Genomic DNA, 27,379 nt, shown 5'->3' with positions numbered 1-27,379 from the left:
ACCTCCTGGGCTCAAGTGATCCTCCTGCCTGAGCCTCTGAGTAGCTTGGACTACAGGTGTATGCCACCACCCCCGGCTAAATTTTTTTATTATTTATTTTTTGAAGAGATGAAGTTTTGCTGTTTTCCCTGGGCTGTTCTCAAACTCCTGGGCTCAAGCAATACTCTCACATTGGCCTCTCAAAGTGCTGGGATTATAGGTGTGAGCCACCATGCCTGGCCATGGAATGTCTTTTCTGAGGAAGAAATAATAAGATTAGTTATATAAAATACTGTAATCATAAAGTAAGATACAGATACTAAAAAACATTAGAACTCAATTATTGTTTTTTGACTTCATTTATTATATAAGGAACCTAACTCAAATTGGCTTAAGCAATTAATAAATGTTTATTGTTACATTGTTGTAATGTGGCTGGAAATCCAGAAGTCATACAAATTGTCAGGATTGGTTGATACAGTGGCTTAATGCTATCACCAAGGACCAACTCTCTATTCCCTTTGATGTTGGTGGCATCTTCAGGCTTGCTGCAAAGGTGACTGTAGCAGTTTGAGGTGTCACTGTCTGAGGAAGAGGGACTGTTTTTTCCTCCATCATTTTTAGGATTGAAGATCCTTTTCTCACAGTTCTCTTTTGGAGGCTGTCCAGGGGGCTTCTACTCACATCTCATGGCCATTCCTAACCAATCATTGGCAAAGAGAATGGGTTAAAACTAATCAGAATAGAGTGGATATTGGAGAGTCAACATGACTATTCCAAGAGTGATTTGAAATATGTTGGTGTTTTAATTTTTTTATCACTTTTCATTTTGAGATGGTCTCGCTCTGTTGCCCAGGTTGGACTACAATGGCATGATCATGACTCACTGCAGCCTTGACCTCCCAGGCTCAAGCAATCCCCTCAGCTTCTGGAGTAGCTGGGACTGTAAGCACATGCTACCACACTTGGCTAATTAAAAATTTTTTTTGTAGAGATAGGGTCTCACTCTGTTGCCCAGGCTGGTCTCTAACTCCAGAGCTCAAGTGATCCTCCCACCTCACCCTCCCAAAGTGCTGGGATTACAGGAGTGAGCTGCTGCACCAGGCCTTTTTCTTTAAATCTTTTTTTGTTTGTTTGTTTTATTTTGTATGTAGGTGTTTTCAATCAGCCTTTTGGACATCCACTATTTTTGGGGGGGAAATTTAAGAAAATTTATTTCTCTTCATAAGATTTTTGTGTGGTGGCTCATGCCTGTAATGCCAGCACTCGAGTCCAGGAGTTCGAGACCAGCCTGGGCAACATAGGGAGACTCTGTATCTACCAAAACAAAAAGGAATGAAAAAAATAACAGCTGGGCATGGTGGCATATGCCTGTAGTGCCAGCTACTCAAGAGGCTGAGGTAAGATCACCTGAGCCTGGGAGGCTGCAGTGAGTTTGATTGCACCACTGCACTCTAGCCTGGGCAACCGAGCAGGACCCTGTCAAAAAAATAAAAGTAAAAGTTGATGCCTAATAAGAAAGATGTCTGATTTTAGATAAGAATATACAACAGGTTGACTGATTTAAGTGCCATAAACCCTGTGAACTCTTGACTCTTGCACTAAGCAATGAGAGAAAGGGGAAACTGGCATTTATAGTTCCCCCAAATACATGGTTTTAAAAATGAGCATTTTCCAGTTTTCTCCTAATCCATTAGAAAAATATATTTCATATAATCTTGCTTATTTGGTTGCCTAATTAAATCTGACAGTTGAGTCTTAAAAATTTGGAGCAGCAGTAAGATTATTTTGTTATGGTGTGTCTGAATTTAATATTTAAGTATACGCTGCAAAGGGCTTTGCCTTATTTGGTATTTTTCATTCTGCTAATTTAGATTTCAGAAGCCTCAGATTGGGGCTCTAGTTCGCCATCTGTTGGTCCAATACCCTTCTACTGTATTTTGTGGAATTACTATTTATGTGTGTATGTGTGTACAATAAAAAAGTCAAAGTTTTTCCCCAGGGTTGTAAATTAAAAATCCAAGACTAAAGACCTCTTTTGGATGTGTATACAAATATTAGTTTATTCTTTGTGTAATTTGACCCTATGACTCCAAACTGCCTGCCTTTGGTATTTGAGAACTATGACTATGCTTGAGAGTGTGATTTTAGGAGTACAAATGGAAACTCGCAGAAACCTAGGTGCAGATGTTGCAGGGGCAGGTGAGTTAGTGTAACTTTGTGGGAAGACTAAAACCGTTCTGTAACGACTGTGAGGGTGTTTTTTGATAAGCAGAAGTGACGTATAATGCCGGATATTGGTTCTGGTAAGCCACAAAAAAGTGTGAAGCATTTTGCGTCTTCCTTTTTGGTAGTAGAGCATACATACCCTTCTTATCTGCCGAATTTGATGATTTAATGATTTGAACGATTTTTTCTTCAGTCATTTAAGCTAGTTTTGATGAATCCTAGATTAGTCTTTTAAATCTCAAGATACTCCACTCATCTTTTGGCAACTTTAAAGGGTGGTAGAATTACACTTTGTGTGACACTTTGTATTACATTATGTTTATGAATTCTTTAAGTCTAGGAAAGGTTCCATTATTTTAAAGGTCCTATTTTGGGGACAATATAAAGTTCTGTACTGATAAACTGGTCATGAGAAATGATAAGGTGCCACCACTTTAAACCAACTCTGGTAACGAGGTGGGAAGTTGGCTTTTTGTTGTGAGACTTGTGTTTCTTTATGGAGTTCTTTGTTAAACTTTTAGCATGGCAGTGAACTTCCTTTTGGTGGCGGCAGGAAGCATAAATACTCATTGTGTAATGCCATTTGCCTGTTTTGGCGGATCTGCCAAGCCATGACACCCAAAACAAGACGCGTGTTTCTTCACGAAAACTACAGTTCCCAGCGGGCCCGGCGCCGGCGGGGCCATCACTTCCCCTCTGGCTCCCGGCTGTCCCTTCCCGGGCTGGCCCGGCGCGGGCCCTGGCTGGGGCCTGCGCAGTGACTACGTGCACCCCCCCCCCCACCCCGCCCAACTCTGGTGGCTGCGGAGCGCGGTGCTGGGGCTAGTGCCCAGCCGTGCTGCAGTATACGGAGGCTGGCTGCTAGGGACAAAGGGCGGGCGGCGGAAGCCGCTTCACTGGTCAGGGAGCTTTCTGCAGGGTTAGCCCTGGAATAGTGTGGTGCCGACGGCCTTACCCTCTTTACTACACAGTGCAAACAGTTCCTCGCTCACGTCCTCTCGCTCCGCGGCGCCGGCCCGCCCTGCCCCTCAACCGGCGAGCCGCACCGCCGGCCCCAGCACGGAGGGCATGTGACGGCGTCAGTGCCTCAGGTTAGACTCACCTCGGCCGCAGCGAGGGCTGGCTTCCCCCTGCCGCAGTGCTGCGTGCCGTCGCCGCACGTCCAGGGCAGCTGGGGCCGGGCGACGCGGCCTCCGCAGATGGAGGTACAAAAACATCGGCCACGGCGAGGAGCCATGACTGAGGCGGCGGCGGCCGCGCCTCCTGGCGGCCCGCGGGGGCGGCGCGGCGGGCGCCCCCTGGCGGCGCGCCGGGGTGGAGCGGCCCTTCGCCGCCGCAGCCGCAGCCGGCGGAGGCGCTGCTGTCCCTCCTCCCCGTGTCCCCGGCGCTCGCCCGCTCGCTCGCTCGCTCCATTCTCCCTCCGCTTCAGATTAAAGGGGGGGAGGGAAAAGGAGCTCGGCCGCCATTTTCCCAGTGCCGCCGCCACCGCCGCCACCGCTCGCCGAGCCGGCGGGAGAACCGAGCACCGTAGCGAAGCCGACTCGTCTCGCCGCGGCGGCGCGGGGGGCGGCTGAAGCGCGCTCCCCGGCTGGAAAGAGGCGGCCGGGGGTGGCGGCCTGGGTGCGGGTTCGGGCTGCAGACGGCGGTGCTTGTTTGTGCGGGGCGGGGGGGCGGTTTCACTCTCTGCCCCCACCCGCCCGCCCGCCCGCCCTCCCGGCCGGGCTGCGGTCTCCAGCCGTGCTCGGGCCCCGTCGGTGCGGAGCAAGGCCGGGAAAGGGCCCGAAAGAGAAGAAAAAGCAGCCGCTCCCCGCCGCCGCCTTCCCCTCCCCCTCTGCCTCGCCCCCCCGCCCGGAAAGTCAGGGCGGCTCCGGGCGTCGGGGGGAGGAGAGCGGCGGGCCCGGGCCGGAGCCGCCGTCGCGCGCCCCCGCCCGCCGCTGGCCCTCGGCGCCCAGGCCGGGGGGCTGTTTGCAAACTGCGCCCATTTTGTGGGGCTGAATCCGCCCGGGCTACGCTCCTCCATCACGTGGTAGGTGCTGCTGCTGCTCCTCTCCTCCTCCTCCTGCTGCCCTTTCTCCTTCTCCTCGCTCTCCCTGTGGCTCCCATTTCTCTCTCTCTTTGTTAGTTGTAACTAGAAAGGCAGGGCAGGGTAGAAAAAACCCCCGGAACTTTAAATGGCCTCTCCGGGCTTCCCTGCTGCGGGTCCGGGCTGGGAGTCGCCCCAAGGGCGGGGGTGTGCGGGGGCCCTTCCCCAGCAGCTGCCGCCTCGTTCGCCAGCTTTTCCTTTGGCGTTCTATTTAAAAAGGCGGCCTGAAGAACATGATTTATTCCCGTAAAAGAACCCCCCAAACAAACTCTGGCTCTCGCCTTGAACTTCTCTTGACTGCAAAAGGCCTTTCTCTGCTCGAAACACACATCTTGGCGCGTTGCACGGTTTGTATCACAACTCTGATTGTTTCATTTATTATTTTTGTTGCCTGTAAATTCAGGTCACTTACGTTTTCAGATGTAGTCTCCCTCAGGCGGACTTTTTTTTTTTTTTTTTTTTTAAAGTAAAGAGGAAGAGGCATTTATTTGCTTTTAAGTGAGTTGGAATCTTAACTGCCTTTTTGGGGGCCTGTTTTCCGGCTGACGGTCTTTTGATTCTTAGCAAATAGTTTGTTTTCCATACGATAAACAACGCTACTCCTGTGTCTTACTTAAAAATCCTCGTTTTCCAATGTTGGAATCCCAATGTGGGTTTATAGAGAAACGTGCTACTTAACTATTGCTTACTGATTGCTTTAGGGGAGAAGGGGTGACATGATGGCGCCACTTTAAATTGCTCTCTTTCCTTTTCCTCGGTCCCCCCCACCCCCCTTTATCCTGGAGGTCACTGGAGCATTTTCTGTGACTTATTAATAAAACTGTACTTGAGGGTGTTAGAAGCACAACTCGTAGGGGCTGGAGTTTAGTGCTCCTAGGGTCGGCAGACCGACTCCCGCGGTCCCCAAAGTTCCGAGAAATCTCTCTCCCTCCAGCCTCGCCTCCCTCCCCTCCATTCACAATCCTGGTGTTGCCATCTCCTTTGTCACGTGGCTGGCAATCATTGTGTTTTTTTTGTTTGTTTTGGGGTGTGTGTTTATATTTTTAAATTGCAGCTCAGAGGAACCTTTCCTTTTCGCTTTGGAGAGATCAAAACGTTTTACTTGTTTTAGATTGAGTCGGAGAACATTTTAAAATAAACGATAAAATTACATAATCTTTGCCTTGCATAATCATGATATAGTTATAGATTGCTACTGAACTTCGTTTTGAAAGTCCTTTCAAGTATGGAAACTAGTACGTTAGAATATGTTTTCCATTTGTCAGGATGGTCTGTAATTTCTGTTTTCTCTGCTTTTTGGGTCAGTTAAAGGACCACTATTTACAAAGGCTTAAGTGGGTGTGTTTTCCCTTTCCCCTTTCCTATAGGCTCTACTTGGTTCCTTTTCTAGCATGCTGTCTGACCAATTTAGAAAATTTCAATTGTCTACAGGCGTTGTCAGTTAAAACTATTTTTTTAACCTATCAACAGTGAATACTTTTGAGTAGTAATTGTTTTGTGCCTAATACTAAGTGTATTTATTAGCATTTCGGTGTTGATCTAGAAAATTTTTACTTTTAATCCTGTAGTTTTAGAAGTATGTTATTCCTTTATCTGTTTCTTTATATCAGTTTTTCCCGTAACTGGGTAAACTCCTATTTTATAAAATACAAAGTACATTTCTGGTTTTTTCTACATAGGTTACTAGACATTTTTTCAATTTGAAAAAACATTGTGAATTAAGAAACTTTTTTTTTAAAGTAAGTACGAAATGTGGTTCTTGAGTATGCATTGATCCTGATTTACCATGTACATTGTCAATGGTTTGGACCATTTTCTTTGCTAACAGTTACATCATGTCATGTGATATGTGCAGTGTGATGTGTAGTTCTAAAAATAAGGCAAGGTAAAAATGCTCATCCCTTGGGAATTTAAAAAATGTATTATAAATGTGGAATAACTACCTTCAGTCATGAAATTCTGAATTGGATTTCCACTAGGTTTATGCAACAAAGTGTGCCGTTCCTTCGACCTTCAGCATATTTGGTGTATTTGTTAGTACCTCATAATTTGAGGTGATTGACTTTTTATTTTTTGAACTACTTGGAGGGAAACATTAAATGTTACAAAGGTTCTTAATGTCTATATTATGGTGAAGATGGTTGTCACTGATGGCTACCTCATTTGAGTATATACCAGTGTCTGTGATTGTGACCAGTTAAAAGAATGATCAGTTAAGAATTATTAGAGCCTTTGTGGTAGGGTGGGATTTTCGGTCTTTCCGTCTATATGAGTCTACTGAAGTGAAGTATTTTAGAAGTTTTCTTGCATCTTTTCTGAAAGCCACGTTCAGAACATTCGTATTTGACTTTGGTGCTTTACCAACGTGAGATGTTAAATTTTTGTCTGATTTTCTTTCTTCCTGCCTACACATGTTATTTCTCTGGTTAAACCTGCAGAGCACTCTTTGTTACGTGAGTGTTTCCTGTTGAGGAAAATTCTGGAAGTTAGAAAATGAGTAGGCCTTAGTTCACTTGTGAACTCATATCAAGGTGAGAAGAAAGTGAAGTAACTATACTAAACTTTTTTCTTCACTGTAAGGCTACTCTTCCATCTCTAGTAATGCTACATTGTAACCAGTGTCTCTGCGTCTTCTGTAGAGGATTGAGTTGACCACAGGTTTTAATTGCATTTTAAAGTGAATAAGAAGTTTTAGGTTTGTTCTGTTCGTTATGACCTGATTTGTGTACTCTGTAAACATAGGGGTGTTGTGGTTGTTTGAGAAGGTATTTTAGTATTGAGAGGTTCTGATTAGGCCCCTTTGCGAGTAAAGCTTAGTTACCTTGTTATATCAGGCAAGCAATTTTTTTTTTTTTTTTTTTTTGAGGCAGGGTCTCGTTCTGTCGCCCATGCTGGAGTGCAGTGGTGCCATCTCAGCTCATTGCAGTCTCCGCCTCGCAGGTTCAAGCGATTCTCGTGCCTCAGCCGCCTGAGTAGCAGGGACTACAGGCATGTGCCATTGGGACTACAGGCGTGTGCCACCATGCCCAGCTAAGTTTTGTATTTTTAGTAGAGACGGGGGTTTCACCATGTTGGCCAGGCTGGTCTCGAACTCCTGACCTCAAGTGATCCACCTGCCTCGGCCTCCCAGAAGTGCCGGAATTACAGGCATGAGCCACTACGCCTAGCCTAGACAAGCAGTTTTTAAAATGTGCTATAAAACACCAAACTAATCCACACTGGATTTTCTAAACATAGTAAATGCCATGTTTAAAGAGTAATGCGTATTCCTTTTATGTTTTTTCAGCTTGTGGGGAGATGGGTAGGGGCTATTTTTTTCTTCTTGGTGAGTCCATTAAGACACAGAAATAAGCGACTTTCTTGCTAGATAGATGTATATAGTTTTACGTTTTATTGTCCCTCTCCACCCCCCAACAAAGGACCTCTCCGTTCCATTCCTTGAGTTTAGAGGGGAGGGACTAGGGTAAACTGAATAAGTGGTTGTCTGTTGATTGCCCCAGAGTAAATCTTATTGAGTGGTTTAGAGATTTTGTTTCTTTTTCATTTTAGAGACGAGGTCTAGGGGTCTCGCTGTGATTCCCAGGTTGGCGTGCACAGATGTAATCATTGTGCGCTACAGTTTAGAGTGCCTGAACTCCGGGGCTCAAGTGATCTTCCTGCCTTAGCCTCCTGAGTAGGTTGAGCAACGGGAGCATATAACCTTGCTTGTCTTTTTTTTTTTTTTTTTTTTTTTGAGACAATCTTCGCTCTGTTGCCCAGGCTGGAGTGCAGTGGTGCGATCTTGGCTCACTGCAACCTCCACCCCTAGGGTTCTAGCGATTCTCCTACCTCAGCCTCCTGAGTAGCTGGCATTACAGGTGCCCACCACCATGCCTGGCTAATTTTTTTCTATTTTTAGTATAGATGGGGTTTTGCCATGTTGGCCAGGCTGGTGTTGAACTCCGGACCTCAGGTGATCCACCCACCTCAGCCTCCCAAAGTGCTAGGATTATAGGCGTGAGCCATCGGGCCTGGCCCCTTGCTTGTCTTATTTAGAGTTTTAAAGCAGCTTTCGTTGTACTCTTTCTTCATTTTAAATGTTCCTGCCTTGAGTGATTTGATTAGTCTACGTCTTGGGAAGCGTATTTTACCTTAGTGCCTCTTTACTTACTTACCTTAAGAAAGGAGTACAGGGCAGGTTCTTAAGTAAAATGGCCCCAGACACCTGGCTTGCCTACTGTGTCAGTGCAAAGAACACTTGGATCATGTCTTTTTCCTAAAATTGGACTTCATAACTGTTTCTTGGAAGTCTATTTTAAGACTTTTTTAGTTCTCATGTTGCTTCTGAAGATGTATGTTTAAATTACAGTTTCTATGCTGATAAGTTGCGTATACACCTCTGGGCATACTAAAAGTTGTGCAGAACAATAGTTTATAACACAGGATAAGATTCCCTCATCAGTACTTCCCATTCCCTGAAATGTGAGATCAAAACTCAGTTGAACCACACTATGGCTGTAGAAGACAGTATGAATTAGAAAAGACAAATATCCACTGTACTAGAGTTCACCAGCGTTTGAAGGCTATCAGAAGATATAGGAGGTAAGTGATATCCTTGGGTGTCACTTGCAGATTGAGGGGAGGATTATGGGTCATAGGAGATGACTAGTATGGCAGGGGGTAACTATTATTTGTTTCTTTTTTAAGCCATGTGCCTTTTAGGATGTAGAACAAAATACATAGGAGAAAATAAGCCAAAAGGTGTGATTTACCAAAATACCTGGACTCCAAAAAGAGCTGCAATATATATTTTTCTTTATTAAGCATTTTCTTGTCTTTGGTAGAATAAAGGTAAAGCTAAAATAGAGTGCGGAAACTGACTTGACCAAAGTAGAAAACACAGCTCATGTTTATGAATCAAAAACAAATGAGTTTGGGCAGTCTGAAAGAAAAAATCAAACATTTTATATGAAGATTTTAAACCTTTATGCAAAGAGTCCCTTTAAGGTGGAAGAGACCTTTTAAATAGAGTAGACCTTCCCCATTTAGTAGCACAATGCGGCAAAATAGTTGTTTAATAAATGTTACTTTCTGCAAGTCTTGCTTTTCCAAGATTTTAAGCTGCTTCCACAGTGTTAACGTTTGAAAGCCCTCTACCAGGAAATTATTTAGCTGTGTATTTTATTGTTGCTGACTGTGAACTTGCCCTTTTTTTTCCTGGCTGTAATTTTTTTAGAATTAAAGTTTCTTTCCAAGATTTTGAGGGTCAGGAAATGGAAAGTGGAGGTAGATTGAGTGCAGTTTTATCTAAATGTTATTTTAAAAACTCTGGTTCTTGTAACCTGAACCAGGAATCCAAAATGAGATCTTACTCTGAATTTTAATTACAGCAGATTCTGCTCTTATTTGGAAAAAGTTGCTTGAGTGACATGAAACTTAATGGAGTCCCTCACCTTTTAATTCGTTTTTAAAAAGGGGAGAGCTTAAGGTTAGACTTGGTTAAATTCAGTTGGAAGGTAAGTATTAGGGAATAAAAAAGAGGAATAACAATTTTGTTGTTAGGATGTTAAACCAAAAATTGCTAAGAACTCATATCTAGACTTTCCTCTTGCTGCTTGTTATTTGGCCTTTGTGACTGTTTGTTAGCACCTCCACCAGAGGGTGTGAAGGGAAAGAGGCTCAAAGCTAAGTACTGTAGCTAGTTTCTGGTTTCTAGTATAGAAGAGACACTTCATAGAAATACCAGCCTGGGCTGGGTGTGGTGGCTCATACCTGTAATCCCAGCACCTTGGGAGGCCGAGGCGGATCACCTGAGGTCAGGAGTTTGAGACCAGCCTGGCTTAACATGGTGAAACCCTGTCTCTACTAAAAAAAAAAAAAACAGCAAAAATTAGCTGGACATGGTGGCGCATGCCTGTAGTCCCAGCTACTCAAGAGGCTGAGGCAGGAGAATTGCTTGAACCTGGAGGCGGAGGTTGTAGTGAGCCGAGATCGCACCACTGCACTCCAGCCTGGGCGACAGAGAGAGACTTCGTCTCAAAAAAAAGAAAAAAGAAATACCAGTCTGATAAGTTGAACTGTCAGGAAAGTTTCATTAAACTCTCCGTATGTTACCATGGAGAACTGAAGCTCTTTGAAGACCTTAAGCATGTCTCCAAAAAATTGGACTGTATTTTTTTGCACTTAGTGATTTACTCCTTACCCCTTGCCTCCCAAGAGAATGAAAAATGGATATTAGTATTGACTTAACATTTTATTGGCATTGGAAAAATGTACTTTTAAAAGTCATTAATTGACTTTTCTCTAAAGGTATAAGGTAGGTTTCAGTGGGAACTCAGGAATTTGGCCATGGACCCTCCCAGAATAACCTGTTTCCTTTAGAATTCTTTTTTTTTTTTTTTTTTTTTTTTTTTTGAGACACAGTCTCGCTCTGTCCCCCAGGCTGGAGGTGCAGTGGCGGGATCTCAGCTCACTGCAAGCTCTGCCTCCTGGGTTCATGCCATTCTCCTGCCTCAGCCTCCCGAGTAGCTGGAACTACAGGTGCCCGCCATCATGCTCAGCTAATTTTTTTTTTTTTGCACTTTAGTAGAGACGGGGTTTCACTGTGTTAGCCAGGATGGTCTCGATCTCCTGACCTTGTGATCCACCCGTCTCGGCCTCCCAAAGTGCTGGTATTACAGGCATGAGCCACCGCGCCCGGCCTCCTTTAGAATTCTTAAAATCTTCCAGAAGTCGCTGATTTTAGGATTGTTCAGGAGCACTTACATCAACCATTAGGGCTTGTTGGAAAGAGATATGATAAAAAGTATGATTTTTTTTCCTCTGTCTTTTGTCAGCTAAAGACTGGTAGGAAATTTGAATTCAGTGCTAGCATAGAAGTAGGATAAACACCATTAAATAGTTTGATATATAGACATCCTTCAGAAAAAAAAGTTTTCTTGAGATGGTATCTTGCTATGTTGTCTAGGCTGGTCTTGAATTCCTGGGCTCAAGCAGTCCTCCCACCTTGATTTCTAGAGTAGCTGGTATTACAGGCATGAGCCATGGGGCCTAGCCTGTCCGTGTGTGTGTGTGTGTGTATGTGTATGTGTATGTGTGTATATATATATGTGTGTGTATATATATGTGTATATATATATATATTTAATGGGATCATACTTGTTATATGGCTTGATCTTTTTAATTAGGGTTTTTTTTTTGTATTCCAGTTATTTAGTGAAAGCATTGTGTATACATCTTTGAGTACCTATGAGAATATTTCTGTTGAATAGATTTCTAGAAGTGCAGTTGCTGGGTAAAAGTTTGAGCAATTACATTTGTGATTTTGATGGCTATTACCTTTATAATGCTGTGTAACCACATTTAGTAATAGCTTAAAAAGTGTAGTTAAAACGTTTCCTAGTCTGGGTACAGGTGCTTGGTCAAGTAAATGACTGGAACTTGTAGTGGGTGAAGCCTATCCTAGGTTCAGTTGATGCCTCTTCTTGTTAGGTGGTTGATCACTTCAGACATCCCCATTAACGTCCTAATGGATCTTCATCTGATGGGTTTAGCATAGAATGCTCAGGTTGCTTAACGTGTGTTGGTCTGCTGTCTGCCAGGCATTGTGCTGCTTGTAGGGGACAGAGATAAAACAAGCTATAACCCTCCTTTTTTAAGAAGTACATAGTTGGCCAGGCGTGGCGGCTCATGCCTGTAATCTCAGCACTTTGGGAGGCCGAGGCTGGCGAATCACGAGGTCAGGTCAGGCCAGGCCAACATGGTGAAACCCTGTCTCTACTAAAAAAGACAAAAAATTAGCTAGATGTGGTGGCGGGTGCCTGTAATCCCAGCTACTCAGGAGGCTGAGGCAGGAGAAACGCTTGAACTCAGGAGGCGGAGGTTGCAGTGAGCCAATATTGTGCCGCTGCACTCCAGCCCGGGTGACAATGAGAGGCTCTGTTTCAAAAAAAAAAAAAAAAAAAGTACATACTCTGGGGAAGAAAGAGACAAGACAAAATTGTGAGTTTATATTGTACCATGAGCAATAGCCAGGGTGTCATGGGGGTGCAGGTAAGAGCCTAGAGGGAGGGCCCCCACCTCAACCTGGGAGTAATGGGGAATACTTGAAAGAGCATGTAACCTTGAGCTGAACCGTGAAAGAGTAGCATGAGTAAAGGTGCAGGGGCATAGAAGAGCCAGGAAACATACGTTTCAGGTGGCTGCAGTGAGGACAGGCTGGAGATGAGGTCTAATGTAAAAAGGGGACAGGTAATGGTGTGTGGGGAATTTGGACTCATCCTTACTCTAGAGTCAGTGAAAGATTTTAAATGGTTAGATTTAGGTTTACCCCCTCCTTTCCTTTTTTCTTCCCTTTCTAATCATTTTGGTAGTGGACGCTAGATTAGAGGCTTGCTGAGACAGGAAGAAGGAAGAATAGTTGGGAGATTATTACTGCCTGAATTACTATAGTACATAATGAGGTTCTGCACTAGGGCATTGGCACCAAGGATGGAATGAATGTGCCTGTCATTCTGTGTGTTGCCAACCCTCACCCTCTGTGTACCACCTCACCTTTCAAAATTCAGTCAGTATGTCATCTTTTCTAGAAGCCTTCCTTGACCCCTTCAGGTGAAATACAGTACTTTATCAAGCTAGGCTACCTTCACACCTAATTTATATTTTACTATCTTGTATCTGGCATTTAGTAGATGTTTAAATGAAATATTTATGGTAAAAAGTAAGTTGGTGATTTGAGGTCATGATTAACTCAAATAGACAATGTTGAGGAGCAGGAGGAAGTTTTGGATTTGGTGTTGGGGCAGGGAATGGGTTTTGAATATGGGATGCTTGAAGTAGTTGTATAGGCAATGCTGAATTCTACTCATTTCTTTCTTTTTGTTTTTTTGGAGACAGTCTCATTCTGTCGCCTCCGCTGGAGTGCAGTGGTGCCATCTCAGCTCACTGCAGCCGCTGCCTCCCAGATTCAGGTGATTCTTGTACCTCAGCCTTCTGAATAGCTGGGATTACAGGCAAAGACGGGGTTTCGCTGTGTTGGCCAGGCTGGTCTCAAACTCCTGACCTCAAGTGATCTTCCTGCCTTGGCCTCCCAAAGTGCTGGAATTACAGGCGTGAGCCACCTCTCCCGGCCCTACTCCTTCCCTTCCTTCCCTCCCTCCTTCTTTCCCTCCTTTTCTTCTCTCACCTCCTCTCCCCTCTCCCCTCTCCTTTTCCTTCTTTTGAGACAGAATCTTGCTCTGTAACCCAGGCTGGAGTGCAGTGGCGTGATAACAGCTCACTGCCACCTCCACCCGCCAGGCTCAAGTGACCCTCCCACTATGCCCAGCTAATTATTATTTTTTTAGAGACTGGGTCTCAGTGTGTTGTCTAGGCTAGCCTCAAACTCCTCCTGGGCTCAGGCGATCCTCCTGCCTTGACCTCCCAAGGTGCTGGGCTTATAAGTGTGAGCTACCATGGTAGGCCATCATTTAAAAAAAAAAAAATTAGTGTTTTTGTTTGGGTGGCTTTTTTAGATGGGGGCTATGTTGCCTAGGCTGGCCTTGAACTCCTTGCCTGAAGCCATCCTCCTGCCTCCTGAGTAACTGGAAATACAGGCGCCTGCCACTGCACCCAGCTCCTCCTCATTCTTTAGGTTTCAGCCTAGATGTTCTTTTTTCTGAAAAGCATTTTCTGACTCCGCCTACTTCTCAGCCTGTATGAGGATTGCCTCCGTCCCCCAAATCACACAGTAGTGTCTGTCTTTACTGCTGCTTGTCATCCTTGTATGTACTTACTGTGGTGCTTTGAATACTCTAGGCATTTTAATATTTATTGGAGATACTCAGTAGGTAGTTGGTGTTCTTTGACTGACTTTCCTCTAAAGACTAAAATTCAGAATTTACTGTCAGGCAGTTAAGACCGTTTCAGTTTAAGCCTTAAACTATCTAGTGTAGTAGTTAAAAGCATCGGCTTTAGCATTATGGATCCTGCCCCTGCAACTTCATAGTTGTGTGATCATGGGCAAATTACTTAATTTCTTTGAGCATCTATAAAATGAGGACAGTGGTACTTACCTTATATTGTTATTGTGAAGATTAAGAGAATATATGTAAGATACTTAGCATAGTGATTGACATAGTAAAACACTAATTAATGTTAGTGAACAACATTTGTAATAACCTATCCTGCACTCAGGAATGATTCCTTTAGTAATATAAAGCTTTTTCAGTTAAGAAGCCCTGTTGGCCAAGGAAATTGATAATGGTCTTGTGGGTGACACACATTATCTCTTTGTTTTATAGTAAAAATTTTGTCTCTCCTTCCCCATTGTATTCCACAACAAATCTACTTTTGTTTATATGTAAAATAAATACTTTGCAGTGCATTCCATAATGTAGCTTGCAGTACTTCATCACAAATCACTGTATAGCTGTTCTTTTCCTTTCTTTCTCTTGAGAAGCTGTACATATACCACCTGATTCATGCAAGTTGTTTTGTGGATCATGCCCCACGTCTTTCCCATTATTTTGATTGTGTCAATTTTTTGATTTGTGTTTCCTCCTTTTTCTCTTCTTAGTAAAATCTTACACTTGAGGGCAACCCCCACGAGGCCTTTTTGACTTCTCTAGTCCAGTCATTTAGGGCTTACGGCGCTTACTATGTACCAAGCTCTCGATAAAGTTAGCACGCTAAAGAAGGGTGCTGTTAAGGAATTTTGCTTGTCTTGGAAATAGAATTAGTTAACAATTAGGGAAAATTCAGATAATTTGAACTGAATGACAGTGACTTTAAGTGCATTATACAATTCAAGCAGGAAGAAAGTGATATGAATTGGAAGAGTCTAAGAAGTTTTTGTGGAGATGCTATGTATTGAAAAATTAGTAAGTTTGGGGACAAAAAAAAAAAAAGTAGAAGAAGGACCTTCCAGGTAGAGGTAGCAACATAGGCAAAGATACAGAGTTGGGAATCTGTGGGGAGTTCTGGGTCTGTATCAATTGATGTACTTGCCCTGACGTTAAGTTTCATCTTGAAGAATTTGAACTCATTAAAAAGGTATGAGGGGCTGGGTGTGGTGGCTCATGCCTGTAATTCCAGCACTTTGGGAGGCCGAGGCGGGTGGATCACCTGAGGTCAGGAGTTTGAAACCAGCCTGGCCAACGTGGTGAAACCCGGTCTCTACTAAAATTACAAAAAAATTAGCTGGATGTGGTGGCAGGCACCGGTAATCCCAGCTGCTCGGGAGGCTGTGGTAGGCGAATTGTTTGAACCTGGGAGGCGGAGGTTGCAGTGAGCGGAGATTGCGCCATCGCACTCCAGCCTGGGGGACAAGAGCGAGACTTCGTCTCAAAAAAAAAAAAAAAGTGTGAGGAACTTGTTCAGAGTAGGAAAGTGAGATGATAAAAAGGTAAAGGATAGTTTGGGGCACTGAGGCACTAGTCAGGAAGCTGTTGTGATAATCTAGACAGGAGCTGATGAGGACGTGGGCTGGACTGATAGTGTTAGAAGTATAGAGAGGACATACCAAACCTGAAAAGCTTTGTGAGAAAAGAAGGATTTCGTCACAAAGGAGATGAAATTATGAAGGAAAAGAGAGCTTTCTTTCCATTCTTTATAAGCCATCATGTTTTTGTCATATATTTGGCCTTTTTGTTAGACTGGCCCCTTCACATTTTTGGATTTAAGCTTTGGTAGAGACTTTGACTATTATTTTCTGGTTGAAGTTCTCATTGCATCCTATCTGGATTATTGTGGTAGCTTTTTTATTGGTCTTTGCCATCTGTAGATGCCTTTTTACTTACTTTCAATCCATCCTACCCAACTGATCTCTCTAAAGCACAGTCTGATGTTTCACTCCCATTTAAAAAGTGTTTAATGATACTCTGCTGTCATTATTTTATATATACATATACGTATATATGTGTGTGTATATATATATGTATATACTTTTTATTTTTCAGAGACTCGATCTCGCTGTGTTGACCAGGCTGGTCTCAAACTCCTGGCCTCAAGCAATCCTTTTGCCTTGGCCTCCCAGAGTGCTGGGATTACATGTCTGAGCCGCTGCACCTGGCCTCTGCTGTCTTTATTTGTTTGTTTTTGTTTTTGAGACAGAGCCTCTCTTTGTCGCCCTGGCTGAAATGCAGTGGCTATCTTAGCTCATTGCAGCCTCTGCCTCCCGGGTTCAAGTGATTCTCATGCCTCAGCCTCCCTAGTAGCTGGGACTACAGGCACCTGCCATCATGCCCGGCTAATTTTTTTATTTTTATTTTTATTATTTATTTCTTTTTTTGAGATGGAGTCTCACTTTTGTCACCCAGGCTGGAGTGCAATGGTGCGATCTCGACTCACTGCAACCTCTGCCGCTCGGGTTCCAGCGATTCTCCTACCACAGCTTCCCGAGCAGCTGGGATTATAGGTGCCCGCCACCACACCCAGCTAATTTTTTTGTATATTTATTAGAGGCGGGTTTTCACCACGTTGGCCAGGCTGGTTTCAAACTCCTGACCTCAGGTGATCCACCCGCCTCAGCCTCCCAAAGTGCGGGGATTGCAGGCGTGAGCCACTGTGCCTGGCCCCTCTACTGTCTTTAAGTCTGAATTAAGGCTATTAAAGGCTGTCCGTTAAGGATCTGGCTTCAAACTGCCTTTCCACCTTCATTCTACTATTTCCTCTATTAAAATGTGCTTTGTGTTTTAAGCAAATTGTTAATTATTTTTTTTTTTTTTAAGATGGAGTCTCGCTCTTGTTACCCAAGCTGGAGTGCAGTGGCCCGATCTCGGCTCACTGCAACCTCTCCCTCCTGGGTTCAAGCAATTATCCTGTCTCAGCCTTCCAAGTAGCTGGGAGTACAGGTGCGCGCCTCCACACCCGGCTAATTTTTGGTAATTTTAGTAGAGATGGGGTTTCGCCATGTTGGCCAGGCTGGTCTCCTGATCTCAGGTGATCCACCCGCCTCAGCCTCCCAAAGTCCTGGGATTATAGGCATGAGTCACTGCGCCCGGCCCAAATTGTTCATTTCTTTTAACCTTCAGAATGTCGCCTTTTCCCACACAGCCTTGCCTTTTCTTATGCCATTTCCTCTCACTAGAATGCCACATTACCATTCTCTTGTCCTAGCCTTTTGCATAATGACATTTTAGCTAATTTTCAAGTCTCAGCTAAAATTGCGGCAACTTCATGGACACTTCCCTAATCATCCTTCCTGCTGTTTCTTTCCGTCCTTTGTGTAGAGAAATGAGGTAATGGTGAAGGAAGAGGTTCGTAGAAGCCACATTATGGGCAAACTTTTCTTCCCCATCTGATTTTTGCTTTTGCTTTCAGTGCAAGTGTGGTTGTAATACTTGTCTTGTTGGCCACCTGGAAGACCTATTCCTTCCCCTTTGTTCTCTGCAGCTAAATATTTTTGCAAGGTGGATGCTTCCAGGTTATTCTTGTGTATCTGGAGTCTTGTCTTGGAAATTGACTGGGAATAAATGAGGTTTTCATTTGTGGGTGTGGAATTAGTTCTGACTTACAGTATTTGAAGCAGCTGGGTACGTTTTGCTTTTGAAAGAGTATATATATGTGTGTGTATAATCTTTAGGATATGGTTCTCTGTTGGGAGGTGTGTTGTTGAACCCCCCAGCTCCCATATTTGACATGTCTGGAGACATTTTTGATTGTCATAATTTTCAGAAGGGCACTACTAGCATCTAGTGGGTGGAAAACAGAGATGTTGCTAAACATGCTACTGCCAGGATAGCCCCCTGTGATAGATTACTCATCGTGAGATGTCAGTTAGTGGTTAGGTTGAGAAACTCTATCCTAGAAGTATATTTTTGCTTCCCAAGTGCCACTTGTGTTAGGTAGAAGTTTGTCCTTGGACCGATGGTGCGATTTAGAATAATAGAATTAACATAGGAAGGGACCCTAGAGGTCACATATTTGAACTTTATCCCAACTTGTATTTCTCACAATGATGTTTCTGCTTGATATTAATAGATGTAATGGAAAAAGGTGCTTGTTAAAAAAGTTTGGTAAACATTTGCATATTCAGTATGATGCAATACGTTGTGAGTCTCCATCTGGGAAGTTTTTCCGAAATGTATTTGCTTGCTGAGTGCATTTAACATCTTCCAGACCCTAAAATACTTCTTTGAAACTGAGAGAGAAACTATTGATTATCTAGCCCAACCTTTTATAGCTAAATGACCTTGAATAGGTAGCCTTTTCTTTTATCTGTACAAGCTTACTGCAGAATCTCAATTTGCGTGAGTGACAGCAGGTGTAGCAGCTCCATCTGTATTTATTTGTCAGATTATAGTTTACAAACTGAATGAACTAAAAATTGGGATATTTGGGGCTTGAATTTTTATTCTGAATGTACAGTCTGACTTTATCCCCACCGGTAAATTAGAAATTATAGTCTCAGCCCTAATTCTACTGCCCAGGTTGTTATGAGGATTAATCAGTTAATTATAGCTTTTAAGGCTTTGTATTCTTTGGAGAAAGATGATTTATCAGATAGGCTGTTGTGCTGTTTGTGTAGAACTGCTTCCTTTTTTTGTTTTTCGTTTTTTTTTCCTTTAGCCCTGAGCTTCTCTAAGAACTGCTTAAATTTGACAGTCTTTCCCTGCTTTACATTGTCGAAGATTGAAGCTTTTTAAATTTTGTAGGGGTCAAGTGGGATAGGAATCATTGTTTTGCTCTGTATATTAAATTTAAGAATGTTACTATGGGCCAGGCGCGGTGGCTCATGCCTGTAATCCCAGCACTTTGGGAGGCCAAGGTGGGCAGATCACGAGGTCAGGAGATGGAGACCATCCTGGCTAACATGGTGAAACCCTGTCTCTACTAAAAATACAAAAAACTAGCCGGGCGTGGTGGCGGACGCCTGTAGTTCCAGCTACTGGGGAGGCTGAGGCAGGAGAATGGCGTGAACCCGGGAGGTGGAGCTTGCAGTGAGCTGAGATCACGCCACTGCCTTCCAGCCTGGGTGACAGAGCGAGACTCCATCTCTTAAAAAAAAAAAAAAAAAAGAATGTTACTGTGATCTTGTTTTACTTAGTTATTGGCTCTTTAAGAATTTCCATTGTTTTCTTTTTGTTTCTCTCCATTTTATTATAGAAGTAATACATGTTTATGGTGGAGACTTTACATAAGCCAAGAAACAAAAGACAAAAGAATCTTACCAATGACTTTTTAAAGCAAAATTGAGATGATACTGTGTTTTGTTTTGTAACTTTTTTTCATTTAATAATGAAGCAAGCACTTTTCCATGTTAGTAAATATAGCTCTGCCACACTTAGGGTTGCACAGTATTCCATTGTATGGATATTTAATAATTTAACCGAGTTTTTGGCATTCAGTTTTCTTTTTATTATAAACAACATCATGAAATATTAAAAGTAAGTCTAGACATAACAGGGAAAAGATTAAAGTACTAAACTTAGGTGGTGGTTTATGGCAATTGTAGCTAATTGCAAACTAGGTGCATTTTTTCCTGTGCATTAAAAAGCCATGGAAATTCATTCCTTCTATGTTTGCTTTTTGTTTCCAGTGTAATAGAAGTGCAAATAATACTGGGTGGTTGCTCCAGGTACATGGCCAAGTAATTGAAAGTATCTTATTTCATCATCATAGCATCCTTGTCGGGAAGGCTCTGTTACTTGTAGATGAGGAGACTTAAAGAACAGAATAGTTAAGTAACCTACAGGAGGTGGAGCCAGGATGGGAACTGAGATTTGCTCACTTGAGTCAGTGCTCCTCTTACATATGAATATCTTTGGGAGTAATGTTGAATCTTAGCATAGTATTTCAAGTCAATAAAGGTATGTCAAGTCAATAAATGGTATTTCTTTGGTATAGAAATCTCAAGATTTAGGAATTAGGAATGGGAATTTTTTCTGAAAAAGTGGTCACTTTTTCCTGTTCTCTGCACTCTCTCCCCTCCCCCACCCCCTTACTTAGATGATTGTTTTAGTAACTACACTATGCTGTGTATCCTATGGGGATATTGAGACCAAGGAGAAAGTGCAAATCAAATAAACTGTTGTCTTTGAAGTGTATGTGTTAATGTCAAGTTCATAGACATCATTTCAGAGAAGTCTTGGAGTAGATGGGATTTTTTTTTTTTTTAAGATGGAGTCTTGCTCTTGTTGCCCCGGCTGGAGTGCAGTGGTGCAATCTTGGCTAATTGCAACCTCTGCTGCCTGGGTTCAGGTGATTCTCATGTCTCAGCCTCCCAGGTAGCTGGGATTACAGGCGCTCGCCGCCACACTCAGCTGATTTTTGTATTTTTAGTAGAGACAGGGTTTCACCATGTTGACCAGGCTGGTCTTGAACTCCTGACCTCAGGTGATACGCCTGCCTCGGCCTCCCAAAATGCTGGGATTACAGGCGTGAGCCACTGTGCCCAGCTGGAGTAGATGGGATTTAAGCCGGCATTTTTTCTTAAAGTTGTAAGCTTTAAAGAATTGAATAATCTCAGAATAACTTTGAGAAGTTTACTACTTAAGCACCTTCTGTGATGTGATGTTAATTATGACCCTCTTTTTCATTTGTGCTGGAGTGAGCCTGGGTTTTCCTAAGTTTTATGTAAGTCATAAAGCATATTTGTGCCCTTGCCTGGGTCCTCAGAGGGAAGCTGTTTCCTGCCCTTGCTAAGTCTTACTGTAGTGCTGTCAGGCAGTAGGGTACAATTACTCTTCACATGTTGTATTAATCATCTGGCACTGATAATATGCCTCCTTGCATTGCTCATATCAACTACATATTGACATTCAAAAGGGGAGGAGATTGAATTGATGGGAATTATCTGGTAGTGATTTTTGTTTGTCCATGGGAAAAACCCTTTGCATATTATAAAAGTGACTCAAAATATTTTTAACAACTATATTGGTCCAGCTGTCAACTGGTCTATAAGACAATGTTTAATAACAGGAATTAGTACTGTCAACTGGTCTGTAACACAATGTTTAATAATATATTAGGAATTAGTATTATATTTAAAGTTAGAAATGGGAAAAGACAACATAGAATAATTTGTGCCACACAGAATGCCATATGCCAGAAAGCCCACAGGAGAAAACTCCATAAGCCCTGAAAATCTAGTTCATAAAGAGTGTTGGTTAAAATACAACCCTGGAACAAGAAACTTTTGGTGTTAATAATTATATGAGGCCAGGCACAGTGGCTCACACCTGTAATCCTAGCACTTTGGGATGCTGAGGCAAGCGGATCACCTGAGGTCAGGAGTTCGAGACCAGCTTGGCCAACATGGTGAAACTCCATCTCCATTAAAAATACAAAAATTATCTGGGCATGGTGACACATGCCTGAAGTCCCAGCTACTTGGGAGGCTGAAGCAGGAGAATCACTCCAACACAGGAGGCGGAGGTTGCAGTGAGCCGAGATCACGCCACTGCACTCCAGCCTGGGCGACAGAGCGAGACTACATCTCAAAACACACACACACACACACACACACACAGCAATGAGACAGATTCGACCCATATGTATATTGGTGCTTTTATGAATAATGTTTTCTCAGTCATTTATTTGAGTATTTTTATGTTAATGATTCAAATTGTCATACTATAAAGAAGCTTACTGTGGTCCTGTAGGGCCTACCATCCTGTGTTGGTATTGCTCCAAAGATAAGCATTTTTGATTAAATTGGAGATTGCCCTCATTTGGGGCAGGGACGGGGTTGCTTAGTCCAGTGATTTCACAAGCATTTTGGTCTCAGGACCCTTTTTTAACTCTTAAAATTTGTTGAGGACAGCAAATAAATTGTTTTTCTTATGAACTTTGAGAAATTTAAAAAATATTTAATAAGTAATTCAGGCTGGGCATGGCGGCTTATGCCTATAATCCCAGGAGTTTGGAAGGCTGAAGCTGGGAGTTTGATAGCAGCCTGGGCAACAAAATGAAATTCCATCTCAACAAAAATTCAAAAAATTAGCCGGGCATGGTGGCACACACCTATAGTCCCAGCTACTGGGAGGCTGATGCAGGAGGATCACTTGAGCCAGGAGGTTGAGGCTTCAGTGAGCCATGATTGTGCCACTGCACTCTAGCTTGGGTGACAGAGCTAGACCCTGTTTCAAAATAACAGCAACAAATAAATGATTTGTCTTGCACTTAAACTTTTTACCCATGCATGATTTCCTGACATTCACTGGACATTTTATTGTTCACTGGGTTATGCAGATCTTCCAAATGTTACACATTACATTATATGCAATCAAAAATTCACATTCATTAATATCATCACAAGTCTGTTAAATCAGAAATGGCTTTTAAAATATTCAGAAAGTCCGAATGTGGCAGCTTAGGCCTGTAATCCCAGCACTTTGGAAGGCCGAGGATCATGAGTTCAGGAGATTGCAACCATCCTGGCCAACATGGTGAAACCATGTCTCTACTAAAAATACAGAAATTAGCCAGGCGTGGTGGCGTGTGCCTGTAGTCCCAGCTACACGGGAGGCTGAGGCAGGAGAATCACTTGAACCCAGGAGGCAGAGGTTACAGCGAGCTGAGATCATACCACTGCACTCCAGCATGGCGACAGAGCGAGACTCTGTTAAACACACACACACACACCCACACCCACCAAATAAAATATTGGGAAAATGTTTAAGTTCATGATTGTTGATACAAGTTTTCAAAAACACTAATCTTTGCTTAAAAAATTCAGATTTTATTATTGGCAGCAAATATCGTCAGTGGTCTTCCTTGAAGTGACAGGTTCACTTTGTTCATTTGCAAGGAAATGTCTGCTAGTGAAGCAGGTTTCAAATAATGTTTGTCAGTAGTTCTGCCAAGTAAAAATCGTGTTCCATGAACAAAGCTCTAGTTCATTTTGCAACTCAGTTGTACTGTGCTTTTTCCTGAGAATTCATAAAGCAGCAGAGTGCTTTATGCATACTTTCCCTTTCATCACAAAGAATATTTTTAAAAAATGCACTAAAGGCTCAAGATAATTCATAATTTTTGCTGTTCATCAAGGACATCTTAAGTGGAACTCCCTTAAAAAAAGAAAAACTGAGTGGAGAGTATAATGACTATTAGTATAGTTTGGTGCCTCTTCCTTGATTTGTGCTAATAATGTACCAGCAGTTTTGTTCACCTTTGTTTTTGTACTCTGCAAATGTCAACACAGTGTAAAAGGCAGATAATATTCTAGTATTGCTATGAAAATACCTTTGATTTCACGAACCTCCAAAATAGCCTGTGAGATCCCCAGAAGTCCAGAGACCACACTTTAAAGAACAACTGGCTTAGTTCTTTACGTATGTTTCCTTTGGCTCCCAGACCACATAGATCAAGGGGGATCAAACAGAGGCAAATGACTGAGATTTTTAGCTTGGTTACTAAATAAAAGCAGTGTCATTACTTAAGGTAATGAAACAGGATGCGGAATAGTGTGCTGGAAGGAGAAAGTGAATTCTGAGCTTCAGGGGGCTTGAGGAACATAGAGGTATAGGAATCTTGATTAGTGCAGCTCAGAAGTTTTTCTTACGGTTAAGAAACCTCACCGTACTAGTGGTTGTTGAGAGAGAAGAGGGCAGAAGGGACCTTGTGCAGCACCAGCATTTAAGGGTCCAGGAGGAAGAGAAGAGGATGATAGTACAAGGACATCAGGAAAGAATTAGAAGAAGGTCGGTATTGTCCAGTGCTTCAGAGAAGTCAGATAGAATGGGGACTGAGACTTGACCATTGGATTTGATAATAAGATTACTGGTGACCTTTGCCAGAGCAGTAGGGGGTGAAATCCAGATTATGGAAGAGTGAAGAGTGCAGAGACAGTTATTTATACTATTCTTAGAGAAGTTTTGGGGTAAAGGGAAAGAGAGATATTTGGGCAATTAAGTATGAGAGAGAGGCTGTACTGAGGGCAGAAGATACTTGAGTAAATTCCTAGGCTGAGAGGAAGAAGCCAGTAGAGAAGATATTGATGACCACTTTGATCTGAAAGAAAAGAAAACTGATGAAACAAGTTGGTATTACAGATGTGGTAACAGTTAGCTTTGTAGTATAATCTGTACTTCTAGAGAAGTGAGAAGCTGATGAAAACTGGATTCCCTGGCCAGAAAAATGCACAGACCTGTGATATTTGGCATACTTTTTTTAGTGAACACGGGAATTCCTTACTAATTTTTTTCTGTTTAATTATTGTTTAGTTTGATGTGTCTTGCTTTAAATCCATTTATTTCAACAAGCTTAAGGAGATTTTTTTTTTTAATGGAGATGATTTAATTTTAACAATCTGTGATTTTCTCTGAATCGAACTTGTGTTTTGGCACCTTTCAATCTGTGGTAACAAATGACAAGAAGAAGGGTGCAATTCTTCCTTCTCTTGTGCAGGGATTTTGCCTCCCCCTTTCTCCCAGATGAAAGATATTTGGGTCTCTAGAATAACTGTGGTACAGTTAGCTCCAGAGTGTTTTCTTTCTGGAGGCAGTTTAGACAACAGCCTCAAGTAGTGTTTTTGTTAAAAATATACATGTTTTTAAAAGTGCTTGTATTTCTAATATTCTTTTCTCCTTTCTCTTCTAGTCTGTTCTCTGGGGAGGCAGTAAGGGGCCGTGGAGCTGGCCTCGGCCTCGGCCTCGGCATCGGGAGAGGCTGGACTTCCTGTCTCTCTGTGCTGAATGGCTGCGATGGCGCCCGCTCTCACTGACGCAGCAGCTGAAGCACACCATATCCGGTTCAAACTGGCTCCCCCATCCTCTACCTTGTCCCCTGGCAGTGCCGAAAATAACGGCAACGCCAACATCCTTATTGCTGCCAACGGAACCAAAAGAAAAGCCATTGCTGCAGAGGATCCCAGCCTAGATTTCCGAAATAATCCTACCAAGGAAGACTTGGGAAAGCTGCAACCACTGGTGGCGTCTTATCTCTGCTCTGATGTAACATCTGTTCCCTCAAAGGAGTCTTTGAAGTTGCAAGGGGTCTTCAGCAAGCAGACAGTCCTTAAATCTCATCCTCTCTTATCTCAGTCCTATGAACTCCGAGCTGAGCTGTTGGGGAGACAGCCAGTTTTGGAGTTTTCCTTAGAAAATCTTAGAACCATGAATACAAGTGGTCAGACAGCTCTGCCACAAGCACCTGTAAATGGGTTGGCTAAGAAATTGACTAAAAGTTCAACACATTCTGATCATGACAATTCCACTTCCCTCAATGGGGGAAAACGGGCTCTCACTTCATCTGCTCTTCATGGGGGTGAAATGGGAGGCTCTGAATCTGGGGACTTGAAGGGGGGTATGACCAATTGCACTCTTCCACACAGAAGCCTTGATGTAGAACACACAACTTTGTATAGCAATAATAGCACTGCAAACAAATCTTCTGTCAATTCCATGGAACAGCCGGCACTTCAAGGAAGCAGTAGGTTATCACCTGGTACAGACTCCAGCTCTAACTTGGGGGGTGTCAAATTGGAGGGTAAAAAGTCTCCCCTGTCTTCCATTCTTTTCAGTGCTTTAGATTCTGACACAAGGATAACAGCTTTACTGCGGCGACAGGCTGACATTGAGAGCCGTGCCCGCAGATTACAAAAGCGCTTACAGGTTGTGCAAGCCAAGCAGGTTGAGAGGCACATACAACATCAGCTGGGTGGATTTTTGGAGAAGACTTTGAGCAAACTGCCAAACTTGGAATCCTTGAGACCACGGAGCCAGTTGATGCTGACTCGAAAGGCTGAAGCTGCCTTGAGAAAAGCTGCCAGTGAGACCACCACTTCAGAGGGACTTAGCAACTTTCTGAAAAGCAATTCAATTTCAGAAGAATTGGAGAGATTTACAGCTAGTGGCATAGCCAACTTGAGGTGCAGTGAACAGGCATTTGATTCAGATGTCACTGACAGTAGTTCAGGAGGGGAGTCTGATATTGAAGAGGAAGAACTGACCAGAGCTGATCCCGAGCAGCGTCATGTACCCCTGTGAGTAGACCTCATGCATGATAGCATTCTTGAGAAATGTTGGCACAAGGAAGAATGAATGAATCGCCATTATGGAGAGAATGTGATTCTTTGTACATAGGTGTCTAGGTTCCGTTTGTTTTTTCCCTGATGTTGGGTAGATGAGTGCATATACATGCTAGTGAAGAAGGGGAAGATATTTTTGCTGCAGGGTTGTGTTGTTGTAGTCTAAATGGTGGTAATTTCCTTTTGAAGTCTTACTAAGAAAAATAACTAGGAGACATCTTATGTGTAAAATTGTACTAGTACCTCTTTAAGAGTGAATTTAGATTTCTTTTGAAACTATATATAGGACATGATAAGTTAATGGCCTGATTGTTGAGATTTTGTTGTTTCCAGTAAGCAGGGACAAATGCTGAGTTGACCTAGTTACCTTTGTAGGAAATTACAGTTGCTTTTGATTGAACTTTCAGCAGAGAGCACACCCAGTCTTCAATTTTAACACTTGAGATTTTCTTACATTTTAAGGACTGACAATTAGAAAATGCTTCAGAATATGTAATACATCGCCTCCAAGCACAGTCTACTTTCACAACCTGACTCTCTTCCTATTAAAAAAAAAAAAAGCCCATTTTAAGCAGATTTGTTAAGCTGAGTTAAATGTATTGATGTATTTGGAATAAATTCTTACTGGGTTGTTTTTTTTGTTGTTGTTTTTTGTTTTGTTTTGTTTTGTTTTTGAGACAGTTCCGCTCTGTCGCCCAGGCTGGAGTGCAGGAGTGCAGTAGTGCGATCTCAGCTCACTGAAGCCTCTGGCTCCCGGGTTCAGGTGATTCTCGGGCCTCAGCCTCCCTAAGTAGCTGGGATTACAGCCACCCGCCACCCAGTCAGGCTAATTTTTTTCTTTTTTCTTTTCTTAAGTAGAGACTGAGTTTCACCATGTCGACCAGGCTGGCCTCGAACTCCTGACCTCGTGATCCGCCCACCTCATCTTACTGGTTTTTCTAAATCTGTTGGTTTGAGAAAATTTTACATAAGCTTTTTATGGGTGGCACTCCAAATTGGCATGGTGGAGACAGAGACGTTTCACTCCTGTCACTCCCAATTCAGCATCTATGTACTTAAATAAAGCAGTACTATATTATAACATACTTAAAGATACATGTTAAATAAGTGCATTTATCTCCTTAGGAATATCAGATTTGAGAGAGAGCATGAGGAGTTGG

The 27,379-nt window shown here is 42.9% G+C and overlaps 2 protein-coding genes across 29 annotated transcripts in view; one reads left to right on the top strand and one right to left on the bottom strand.

Moving 5' to 3' along the window:
• Nucleotides 1-27,379, top strand: part of KANSL1 (KAT8 regulatory NSL complex subunit 1) — a 194,578-nt gene that overhangs the window by 29,343 nt on the left and 137,856 nt on the right. For 12 of the 28 annotated variants that reach the window (XM_055387798.2, XM_055387799.2, XM_055387803.2 and 9 more), the window contains exon 3: nucleotides 24,791-26,174. In XM_055387798.2, coding sequence (XP_055243773.1) covers nucleotides 24,886-26,174 — 1,289 coding nt within the window. In that variant the 5' untranslated portion in view covers nucleotides 24,791-24,885. The other 16 variants (XM_063705800.1, XM_063705803.1, XM_063705802.1 and 13 more) reach the window with 7 other exon arrangements.
• Nucleotides 320-10,420, bottom strand: LOC129533530 (hepatoma-derived growth factor-related protein 2-like). The gene is made up of 3 exons (XM_055387065.2): nucleotides 10,331-10,420; nucleotides 3,311-4,336; nucleotides 320-678 (listed from the first exon to the last, which is right to left on the bottom strand). The coding sequence occupies exons 1-3, from the start codon at nucleotides 10,418-10,420 to the stop codon at nucleotides 667-669; spliced, it is 1,128 nt and encodes a 375-aa protein (XP_055243040.2). The 3' UTR covers nucleotides 320-666.

Source organism: Gorilla gorilla, chromosome 4 (genome assembly GCF_029281585.2).
Source record: "Gorilla gorilla gorilla isolate KB3781 chromosome 4, NHGRI_mGorGor1-v2.1_pri, whole genome shotgun sequence".
NCBI lineage: Eukaryota > Metazoa > Chordata > Mammalia > Primates > Hominidae > Gorilla > Gorilla gorilla.
The sequence above is the reverse complement of the archived record's forward strand: the minus strand, read 5'-3'. Positions and strand labels throughout refer to the sequence as shown.

Bases quoted from the DNA above. Each gene is read 5' to 3' on its own strand.
- LOC129533530 (XM_055387065.2), bottom strand. From the start codon at position 10,420: ATGCTTAAGGTCTTCAAAGAGCTTCAGTTCTCCATGGTAACATACGGA. The intron at 4,337-10,330 runs GTATTTCTTTTT...CTGCCTTTCTAG, and splicing joins CAGTTCAACTTATCAGACTG to TTACAACTAACAAAGAGAGA.